The 12,539-nt window shown below is 35.9% G+C and overlaps 1 protein-coding gene across 4 annotated transcripts in view; it reads right to left on the bottom strand.

The window, feature by feature from the left end:
- Positions 1–12,539, bottom strand: part of SNCA (synuclein alpha) — a 130,529-nt gene that overhangs the window by 99,395 nt on the left and 18,595 nt on the right. For all 4 annotated transcript variants that reach the window (XM_061192614.1, XM_061192612.1, XM_061192613.1 and 1 more), the window contains exon 4: positions 9,854–9,996. In XM_061192614.1, the coding sequence (XP_061048597.1) occupies positions 9,854–9,996 (143 nt within the window). The remainder of the gene's footprint in view (positions 1–9,853; positions 9,997–12,539) is intronic.

The following is a 12,539-nucleotide window of genomic DNA, read 5'->3' as shown; positions in this document are numbered from 1 at the left end:
TCCTCTTAGCAAAGTGTTATAACTACAATGCATTGCAGTTGGTTGTTTATCTTTTGTCTGCCATACCTCATTTCATTCACACTCCGACTCTGTGCAGTGACTGGCCAGTTACAGATGAGTAGGTTTGGTTTAGAAAGGTTAAATGAGTTGCCAGAAGTCTGGCAATGCGGAATTGAACAAACTGGCCTAAAATTCAAGCCATTAAACACAGACTCAAAACATTTTGAACTCATTTAATCCAACACTGTTATTTCACAGAGGAGAAAATCCATGCTCAGAGGGGTAAAATGGCACCATCCAAAGAGATAAGACCAACTCCATGTTGCCTGACTTAAAGCACATGCCCTCTGCACTAAGCCATGTTTCTCCTATAGCTGACCAAATCCAATGGTGTGGGTAAACCAGGAACCCAGTACAAAGATAGAGGCCAGCTGGCTATCATGGTGGATGAAACAACAGATAGAGAGCAGCTTTACTCAGAACACTTGTGATCTGCGTCAAACACAAATGTTCGCTTCCCTTTGCAGGAAGAATACCATGGAAGAAGGATTGCTACTATAAGCAGTTATTAGTATTTAGTGGAGATTATTATTTTTAAAGGTGCCTATTTTACATATGTTGCAATGTTAGAAATTAAAGGTGAAGTATTTTTAAAGACATTATATGCTTTGCGTGGTAATTATATTAAGCCCCAAATTCAGGGACATAAGTAGGAAGCATGTGCCTCCTCCATTTCTGCTACAGACAGTATATAATACACAATCCACTGAGTAAAAACTGGGGCCTTAAGGCAAAGCTGTATGTACCAGAAAACCCGTGTGGCAAGAAATAGTACAGTGTATAATGAAAGGGCAATTTTCTGCTTTTTTGAGGATCCCCAACAATCAAATAGGATAAAATGTGTATACGTGTTAATTGGAGATGATTTGCTAATAGGGCTTCTCAGACTTACATCATCCTCTTGTAAGCATAGACAGTTAAATTCTATATCATTTTCTTAAATTATAAATTCACATTATTCTTCACAATCCCCAAAGCTGCAACTGAATTCATTCTTATGATTTGAGTTCCAAATACATTCGTCATACTACGTAGTTGTGAAGAACACACAAGAAAAATAAGATAGCTTCCACCTCTAATCAGGAAGATAAAATATATATTCTTTCTATTTTTTTTCATTCATTCAATTGTTTATTTACTCAACAAACATAATTTCTGTCTCAGTGTTCTTTGTATTAATGTACACTATAGCTTTAATAAGAATTAAATAATACTTTTCTTAATACATCTGTTTAGTGACACCAGAATTACCTGGTAAAGAGGAATATTTAAATTGTAAGATATACAAATGTTTGGTAAGGTTTTAATAAAGTTTTTTTATAAAAGACTTACCTCATATTTGAGTTGACAAACTACTCATTTTCCCCTCATAGAAGAACAATTAGATTGATAAGATGAATCGCCCAACTCTAGTTCCCATAATTACGTATTCGCATGCACAATCGGCATCTCATTTATCTTATTTCTGTTCCTCTAAAATTCAAGTGAACATATTTTGTTCTAGATTTGTGTATATTTTGAATATTTTGAGAACCTAGGACCTCTTTTTCTATTGTCTCTTGATAAAGCAAACACCACCATCAAACATCTCCCTGAAAATTAGAAAACTAAAAGCCTTTCTTTCAAGGGACAAGAAAATCAAATTATTCTTACTTTTTAGGAACACACAAGTTGATCATCATTGAAGGGTGGGATAAGATTACTGTATATCATAATAAATAAACACACCTTGTTTCTTTCATTCCTGCCACTTAAAATTATTAATGTTACTAATGTTGTTTTTCATTGAATTACAAGGTGGAAATATGGCTCAGATGGTAATAGAGCTTTTAAAAAAACACCTAAATTTGAAATCATCTGACACATAATAGTATCTGATTAATGAAACACTATCAAAATATCATGTCATCTTTGCATGTGAAGGGACGGTAGCAATACGCGTTAGCCACAAGCGCAATGACAATGAGTTCATAAAAGTATGAGTATTGCTCTCACACTGCATTCAGCAAAATTGCAATCCATGTTAAGCATTTATGAAGGAATAAACCAATCGCACAAATATGACTTAAAGCTATTTGTTGGTGTGCCTTGGAGCAGTTCTATCATACCCTTCTTATAATATATTTCTCTAACAAACAAAACTATCATCACAATTGGTTTTCTGAAGACTGAAATTGGATCTGTACTCATGTATGTGTTGCAGGGTTGTAATGCTTACACATTATTGTTTTATGACAATTTTTAAATTTATTGTTTATTGTTGTATTACACAATGCTTACACTGGTCCTAGGATTCAGGTGGAAGTGTTTTATATTTTAGCTGTGTCTGAACAGCTAAAATATTGTAGCTCTTATCTCTGTGTGCAGTAATTTCACAGTCTACTGACAAAAACAAAATTTAAAGATAGTATTTACTGAGAGGATAAGTCTCTCTCATTTCTAACAGAAAGATTTTTTTCCCTATAATGGATATATACTTGTTACAAATACATGTTCTCAAAGACCAGAGATGCTCCTCCTTGCCAGGGGTAAATACATCGGTCGCCTGCCTGGATTGCACATTTCCTGAAGGCAGGAGCCATCCACGTGTTATTCGCCTTTGTACTCCCCATAGTGCCCAGCTGGGCATCAGCACATACAAAGTATCCATTAAATGACTGAATGCTATTGAATTTTAATGAAAATTTAACCGTAAGCCTATGTCCCTTACAATCTTATATATAATTATAGGGTGCTTTCCTACTTACAACCTTACAAGATTAAGGGTCATTAAGAATCATGATTCATCCATCCTGAACCCAGTGGAATATTATTAGATACACAGAAATCCCATCATAATAGACGAGTTTCTTAGTGGAAACAGTTTACGTAACACTAGTAGACTTTCATACGAGTATAGAATATTGACTTCTACACACCACATTACAAACTATTACTGATCATATTCATTTTGAAACAAATCAACTAGGTCAATTCGTTTTTTTCTTTATTTACCACATTATGCTTTCATCTAAGATTACAATGATATTAGCCATATACACTGCTTCCACCACAAACACAAATCAGGCAGAGCATTGTGCCCCAGAAGTTTTAGTTTAGGTTTAAATACAACTAACAGTCATGTTGGTTATGTTCTAAGGTCAAGCACAAGGTAAGACTCAAACTTCTAATTATTTGAGAAAATACATTGTATCAATCATTAATAAATAGTAAAGGAAAAAGTTTACTGTAAATTAAAATACTTCACTAATGTTGACATCTCTTATTACCTTCTTATAAACAATATTAAGATCACGTCTGTGATATGTGTATGCTTCTTCAAAGAAATCTGAAAGGTTACCTGTGACCTTTGGCTTATTTGTGAAATCAGCATCAAATGAGCTAGCTGATGCCAACATTCATCATCTGATTAATCATTTAATTAGAAGGTCTGTAACACTCAAGTGTTTAAAAATAAATTTGCATCAAGCTAAACACAATAGCTCTGGTAAGTCAAAGGAAATAAGGACACTTAAATGTTATAGATCGCAATGTCAAATCTGAAATTTTTCATTTCTGCTTTGTTTTAGTCACCTAGCACACATTTGGTGAGCTATCCTCTTACAAATTAAGGCAGGATTACAGATTATGCATGCTTCTATACATTTGACATCAATATTTTCTGGGTAACTGTGCTGGGGATATTAAAAATTGTTTATAATATGATCTAATTTTTCCAAAATGGCACTGTTTAGGAACTTTATTATGATTCTGAAGAAAAAAATAAACAGATGAAACCTGAATATTTCAAGTATCTGAGGCCATAAATATTTCAAGCTTCTTTCTTCCATAAAACCTATTCATCTCCATGTAGATAGGGCAGTGCCTAAATGGGATGTGATAATGAAGTTGACTGCTGTACTATTTGTCAGGCCGTGGCTTTATAGCTTATTCAGAGCTTTCACTCTCTACATGTGCAGAAAATTACAAAAATATAAACCTCAGGGACACTGAGGATCCAACTGTTCTAGGGCATTCCAGATAGCATTAAAGAGATGCTCATGTATTCAGTAAGGATTTATTTGAGCAGCAAACACATGCAGAGCACCACTGAGGGGTTGGAATGGAGCAAATGCCGTAGTGAACCGCTGTGTACTGTAAACACAGACGCACTACACAATAACTCTTACTCAAGTGCCTTTCTTTTATAATATTCTTGGTACAACAAGATCATTTGTTCTCAATAGAAGTGGGAAACATAAAAATTTTATTTATATAACATCACTGTTTGTTTGAACTTAAAACTTGAATACCTCTGCCAATGCATTTGTAGCTTGTTTCTACTGTGCTAATCAGGTGAATGAGCTTCAGGAGATGAATTGTATGGCTGGTAACCTCTTGTGTGTACACAGGTAAAAACAGAGATCAGTAGATGTATTACTCTGATGTATTAAATAAAGAGGCTAATAATACTTGATTACAAAAAATTCTTAAAATTCGGGACATCCTATTTGTCCTTTAATCTAGTATCTTATATTTAGAAATTATTACTAAGGGTGGCTTCATTCATATGATCAAATTCACAAAAACACTTAGGTATCTGTGGTCATACCTCTCATCAAAAAGAGATGAGTACACCAGAACAAGCATTCCCGAAGAGATGAATTTAGCAAATAGAAAGAGAAAAATAAAAATGAGTACTAGAGCTCTTGGTTTAAAAAAAACACAAGAAAACACAAAAGGCAGGAAAGAAAGAAAAGAGAAAGGAAAGGGAGGGAGGGAGGAAGGAAGGAAGGAAGGAAGGGAGGGAGGGAAGGAGAAAGAAAGAAAGAAAAAAAAAGAAAAGAAAAGAAAGAAAGAAAGAAAGAAAGAAAGAAAGAAAGAAAGAAAGAAAGAAAGAAAGAAAGAAAGAAAGAAAGAAAGAAAGAAAGAAAAAGAAAGAAAGAAAGAAAGAGGAAGGAAGGAAAGAAGGAAGGGAGGGAGAAAGGAAGGAAGGAAGGGAGGGAGAAAGGAAGGAAGGAAGGAAGGAAGGGAGGAAGGGAGGAAGGAAGGAAGGGAGGGAGGGAGAAAGGAAAGAAGATTTGTCCCCTCATCAATCTGGGAATGATGGGCCAAATACCCTCAAAGGGCATGCGGGCTGAACACCAATGCAGCCAGTCCTTTTGCACTGTTCCTGATATTCAAAGGGAGAAACCAACGACCAAGATAATGGTACAGCCACTAATCCACTTCAACAAGCTAACACCTAGTAGCCTGCTTATCACATTCTTCTTCCACCAAGCCGTGTGAAATGCATCACTGAATCTCATTGATATTACTTCCTGTGTAGTCTTTGAATTAATCCATTTCTTTCTTTTTCCTCACCAACACCTTGGTATTCACAATCATCTCCTCTTTCTATCATGGCCCACTAACTGGTCCCTGGTTTCCTCTCTTTCCTCTTTTTAATCTGTTTCCCACCCTACAGGCAGAGACATCATTTCCACAGGCAAATTTATAACCTGACATCCAGATTAAGTGTTTAAAATGCTTTAATAGGTTCCTTTATTTTTAGAACAAAGGACAATGTTTTCATCATGGCCAACTGTGACGTGGTCCGGCTACATCCTTATTTTCTCTGGTCCCAGCTGTCCTCTTTGATTTGCCATGCTCCCCTCCTACCACATTAGATTTCCTCTTGCTGATGCTTTTGCCTGGAATGCTTTTCCTCTAACTCTCACTTCTGAAAATTGCTAGTCATTTTTTGGATCTCAGTTCAAACATCACTTCCCCAGGGAAGCCTTTGTATTGCCCTCACCCTCACCCTTACCCTGCAGTAGCTGGGTCAAGTCTCCAGTTAGATATTCTTGGCATTATGTACTCCATTGCATTTATCACAGTTTATAACTACACACTTATTGTGTGGTGATTAGATGATTACTACTGATTTCTGTCACTAGACTATAAGCACAATGAAGAGAAAAACTGTATGGTTTTCTTATCATTTTAACCTCAATATCTAGCAAAGTTTCTGGCACACAGTGAGCAAGCATTATTTCTTCAATGAATAATGAGTGTCAAAATGGGGGTCATTAACAAGTGGTTAAAGCAACAATAAAGTGCTTATTTCCATTCACCAGCATCACTTTGATAAGAGTTTGAAGGATTAAATTATTTCAAATTTCATAACGAACAAATTCAACAAATTTGTTTAAATTTGGGAAGTTTTGGCATCCCGTAGATGTGGCCAGAATGAAAGTTTAGCAGCATCTTCCTTGAATTATTACAGAAACTTAGAACTTTATTGCTAAATTGGGATATAACAATTTTCTAGTATATCCCTCATTATACAAGAAAGAGTCTTATGAGATCTTCAAAAGGTCATTTAGCCTGTTTGTGACAGAGCAGGGATGAAAATCAGCCATTTAAACTCCCAGTTCAATTTTTTTTTGCTACAACTATGCTGTAATTTCTAGGTTTATGGCTTCATTTTCATATTAGAAATTTGTAAGACCCTACAAGTACCCATAAGAGAAATATCTCCAAATGGTTAATTTTGTCACATCATTTAGATTTCTGCTTTAAAAAACATTAAAATAAAGAGCAATATTTTTAGAAAGGTAAAAAGCAAGCCCAATTTCATAAGAAATGAAACATTTTCATGCCTTATTTGCAATTCACATTGTACGCCTTAAATGAGGGTGAGATGCAGACGGTACATGCTTCCCTGGTTTCTTAATATTCTGAAGTAAAGAATTTTCCCAGTTAAACCTGGTTGTCCAAATTTCATTTATGAAAAACCAAAAGGAAGGTAAATTTTGAGGAAGGGGTTGGAGAAATGACATTAGTAGATGGAAAAGCACTGCTGGTATCCAGTCTATTACAATTGGCTATGTGACCTTGGACTGCTTACTTCCCCTCTATAAATTTCCTCATTTGTACAATCAGGAAACTGATCTAAATCATGGACTCTGCCTGTTGATGGGCTTCCATGATCCCACTAAGCCCTTTGGTGTGTGTATGTGAGTGTACATTTTTCTGGGAAGAGGGTCCATAGTTTCTATTATGTTGGCAAGGATCTGGGACACAAAACACATTAACTGCCTTTGTGCTAAAATCTGAGGGTCCCTCTGAACTTTGGAAATGGAATAAAGCTATACATAGAATTATAATTTCAGATGGAAATAGGAATTAGTATAATTATTAGCATGAGTAATAAGATAGTTTGAAAAGCATAGTCTGTACAAAGGAATACTACTATCATCAACCATACATTCAAGTATTAGCTGAAGAACTTCACTGGAAGCCCAGTCCAGATTTTCCAGAAGTAGCATCAATTGTCCCAGACAATGTAACTACATGTGATAAAATCTCAATATGTCACAGGTTTTCAGTCCTTCCTTTTTATTGATGTTTTAATGATCCATCAAGGTAGGCCTGCTACATAGGATTACATGGAGTGGAAACAATCCAGAGTAGTCTGTCAGCAAATAAAGATACTTTGTTATAGTTTTCAGGATATCTATTCCAAAACATTTTGATGATAACTTTTGGATGGTTGAAGAGCCATGGTTGCTATAGTACACACATATTTACTAAAGACACAGAAATAAAAGTCACTCTGCTTATCACTGATTTCCTTCCTTCTTTTCCTTCTTAATGTAATAAATATTCCTTAATTGTCTCCTATGTGTCAGGGCACTCTTCTAGACACTTGTGAAATATCAGTGAACAAACTAATATCTTCTACTTTCGTGGTGCTTACATTTCAGAATGGGAGAAATAAAATAAACGATATACATAAAAATAAGTTAGCTATTATTTTTAAAGGTGATAAATGCTTTGGCCAAAAAAAAAAAAAGAAAGAGTAGGGAAATTAGGAATACCAGAGATGAGGAGAATGGTTCCAATTTTAAATAAGTCAGAGTAGGCCTCACTGAGAAGGTGTTGATTAGTGAAGACCTGAGGAGATGAGGGAGTGAGGCAAAGGTATAATCTTGGGGAAGAGCTTTCCAGACAGTGGGAAGAGTCAAGGCAAGGGTATGTTTGATGTGTTCAAGGAATAGCAAGGAGGCATTTTGGCAGGGAAAAAGCAAAAACCATTCTGCTGCTAATCATGCTACTGACAACGGTTTAATCTCCAAAATATACAAACAGCTCATACAACTCAACAACAACAACAAAAAACAAACAACCCAATCAAAAAATGGGCAGAAGACCTTAATAGTCATTTCTCCAAAGAAGATCTACGGCCAGTAGGCACATGAAAAGATGCTCTACATCACTAATTATTACAGAAATGCAAATCAAAACTATAATGAGGTATCACCTCACACCAGCCAGAATGGCCATCATTAAAAAGTCTACAAATAACAAATGCTGGAGAGGGTGTGGAGAAAAGGGAACCCTCCTACACTATTGGTGGGAATGTAAGTTGGTGCAGCCACTATGGAAAACAGTGTAGAGGTTCCTCAGAAAACTAAAAATAGAATGACCATATGATCCAGCAATCCCACTCCTGGGCATATACCCAGACAAAATTATAATTCAAAAATATTACATGCACCCCTATGTTCATAACAGCACTCTTCACCATGGCCAAAACATGGAAACAACCTAAATGTCCATCAACAGATGAATGGATAAAGAAGATGTGGTACCTATATATAATGGAATACTACTCTGTCATAAAAAAGAATGAAATAATGCCATTTGCAGCAACATGGATGTAACTAGAGATTATCATACTAAATGAAGTAAGTCAGAAAGAGAAAGACAAATACCATATGATATCACTTATATGTGGAATCTAAAATATGGCACGAATGAACCCATCTACAAAACAGAAACAGACTCATAGACATAGAGAACAGACTTGTGGTTGCCAAGGGAGAGGTGGGGAGGGAGAGGGATGCACTAGGAGTCTGGGGTTGGTAAGTGAAAACTATCGCATTAAGAATGGATAAACAACAACGTCCTACTGGATAGCACAGGGAACTATATCCAATCTCTTGGGATAAACCATAATGGAAAAGAGGATTAAAAAAGAATGTATTTATGGATATAACTGAGTCACTTTGCCGTACAGCAGAGATTGCCACAGCATTGTAAATCAACTACACTTCAGTTAAAAAAAGAATCATTCTGCTGCTGTGGTCAGGAAATTTGTAAAATTTCATCTTCCAGTTGACACTTCATTTTCTATTGCTTACTTGTTTAAAATGAAAGTCATAATAACTCTTGAATAATCTTCCTAGAGTCTCACATTTGTCAAGAAAGGCAAAGTCAGAATTCTTCTGAGAATTTAAAAACCACCCCAAAATAATGATCTCTGGTTGGTAATGTAGTTTAAGTCTCTTAGTTTCCACAGACATATATTTGGCAATGAACTGTTATGTAATAAGCAAATCTGCCCTTTAATAAGAGATGATGTCACTATAAAGAAATCAAGTAAAAGATCTTCATTTTTGAACATTTAGAGATTGGGCACAAAGCATTTGCTATATTCCAACAAAGAGAAATTCCAAGATTCATAGCTAACATAAAAGCACCCATTCTTTCTGAATGTCACTGTTCTTTTGGGCATTTGTTAAACTGTCCATTTCATTAACTTTTTTCCAGAAAATAAAACAATCATGATTATTGTACAATTTTCATGGCATTTATCTGGGTGAATACCTCCAGAAAGAATACACATATAAAGGTAGTACATTTTTATGAGGGAAGGTCAGTCAGCCCCCGCAAGTAAGCATCTTATTCCTGCCTAGCGCCTTGCCTGAAAACTCACCGTGATCCACAAGCTTACATATAAAACAAAAAATGTACACAGCCATACCTTGCCCAACTGATCCTTTTTGCCAAAGCCAGTGGCAGCTGCAATGCTCCCTGCTCCTTCCACTGTCTTCTGTGCTACTGCAGTCACCCCTGTCACCACTGCCTCTCCAACATTTGTCACTTGCTCTTTGGTCTTCTCAGCCACTGGAATAAATCAAGAATGACAGATTAAGGGATGATGGACCAATCGCCACTTAAAATAATTTCATTTCCACTAGACATCAACTTCTAAAGGCCTATATTTGCACATGTAGATAACTAAAGAGTAAGAAAAAATAAAAGCTACCGAGATTTCTAAGTGAGCGTGGTTTAGCCAAACATATCAATAGAATCTTTGCTAAGATAGTCTGTTGTAATCATGCAGATATTAAGTGGTGTTTCAAGCTTAATGATCACAAATTTAGAACCATAAGCAATTTCGGTTTGGTTTACTTTTTATTAAGGAAAGTTTACAGAAAGCAATGCTTACAGGGGCAGTTGTATCAAACTTAGCATGAAATTTATTTCTTTATTTCAATTTCAATGCCAATTCTTTGATCTCACTCAGCATGTTTGTTTCATCACACCCTCTAAGTCACAGCTCTCACACGTCAGAAATAAATAAGAGTAAGGGAAGATTACGAAGGAACTTTGATCCTTTTATGAAACATCAGGTAGTTGAAACAGAAGGGGTTTTAGTGATGAGATTGATTTTCAACCATTTTAATGGGAACAAAAGAGCTAGACATAAAGTATGAAAATGAAATGGTTTGTTGAGCACACTTACAAGTTCTTTTCATTAAAAAAATATAATATGGGGACTTCCCTGGTGGCACAGTGGTTAAGAATCTGCCTGCCAATGCAGAGGACACGGGTTCGAGCCCTGGTTCGGGAAGATCCCACATGCCGCGGAGCAACTAAGCCCGTGCGCCACAGCTAGAGCCTGCATTCTAGAGCCCGCGAGCCACCACTACTGAGCCTACATGCCACAACTACTGAAGCCTGTGCGCCTAGAGCCTGGGCTCCACAACAAGAGAAGCCACCGCAATGAGAAGCCCGCACACCACAACGAAGAGTAGCCCCTGCTCGCCACAACTAGAGAAAGCCTGCGCGCAGCAACAAAGACCCAACGCAGCCAAAAATAAATAAATAAATAAATTTATTAAAAAAAAAAAAATGTATATAATATGGTGATTCAGTAGGTTTTTAAAAATAAGTTAAAATTTTAAGAGGGTATAAACAGTTTGGGATTAGAATTAGAAGAGATTTAATCTCACATCAAAAATTCTCTAAGACTATATCTAACTGTTGATTTAATCTTTCTATATTACCGCCATACAAATAAAGGAAGTTGCAATTTAAAAGTTTGTTTCAATTAAATGAAGAGTTTTATGAAAAAGAGGTAAAAGATGAGATTCTGCACTGTTAACAATTTCAAGGTCAATAGAGAAACAAAACAACCCTTCACCTAAACTGTATAACATTTATACTCATAAAGCCTGGGTCTTGCATTCTTACCTTTATCTATGTAATGTTTGCCTTCTTTTCTGAGGAATCTGATGAGTTGCACTATGTTAGCTGTTAAGTGTTATGGGCTAGTCACATGATTATTGTACAGATTTCATGTCACCAGTTGGGAGAGGCCAATGATTAAACAGTAATCGTGTGGACAAAACGACTGGGTTTTGAAAACACTATGTAGGTCAAGGAAGCTGAAGAGGTCTGTAAGGACGAAGAGTCTCACTCCTCAGTCTAGGCAATGTGGGGAAGCAGAAGTGACCCTAGAGTCTAAAACCAGGAAGAGTTCACAACAGGTGATATGGTTGATGCCTGCTCACTAGTCATGGCTATTCTCAATGCAAAGTTCAGTTTAAATGCCGGTGAAAAGCTGTACTGGAAATCTCATGTTTTTAAACATTTACAGAATGTTGATGCTTTAAAAATAGTGAATTATGGGCTTTAAGTTTTCATTTTTTTCTTTTCTAAGAACATGAATAGAAAATTTTACTTGAAAATGAACATTTCTTGTTACAAAATCACAAAGACAAATATAAATTTTGATCTTTTTACAGACTCATTTTTCTGCCAGCCATGAAAGTTTATTTTTATAATTCTAGATTTACATACATATACACTTTTTTAATGCACATAAACTGCACAGTAAAATGCACTTTGTACTTCATTATAATTTTATTAGATTTTATCACTGTAAGAATAAGTAAATTAGTTACATTACAAAATGGCAGAGTTTACATACAGCAATGATAGACACATTTTAAAAGATTTCTGTAGGACTTGATTTATCTAGTGGATTATTCACTGACCTTGAACTCCTTTGTTAAAACCCACCTCAAATGTCAACCTCCATGTTAAAAACCTCTCCTCCCAACAAATGTCCTTGTTCCTCCTCCTGTGATCCCATAAAATTCTAGGTATATCTTTACTACTGAATTGTTGTTTTGCACCATAATTGTTCCTTGCCCAGTATGTATCTCCACCTCCAGCATGCACATACGTGTGTGCGTGTACACACACACACACACACACACGAACCCCAAAACCCATGTTTACATTTTGTCATTCTGGAGAAGACTCAAAAATTCTGACTTTGTCAACAGTTATCCTTGCAGCGTATCTCCACAGTCTCCATTAGATGGTAGTATTAGTTGTATTCTTTAATTTCTACCACAGGCTCTGAACCTTGAAAA

The sequence above is a fragment of the Eubalaena glacialis genome, chromosome 5, assembly GCF_028564815.1.
Source record: "Eubalaena glacialis isolate mEubGla1 chromosome 5, mEubGla1.1.hap2.+ XY, whole genome shotgun sequence".
NCBI classification, from domain to species: Eukaryota; Metazoa; Chordata; class Mammalia; order Artiodactyla; family Balaenidae; genus Eubalaena; species Eubalaena glacialis.
Note: the sequence above shows the minus strand (reverse complement) of the source record. Positions and strands in the feature narration are given on the sequence as shown.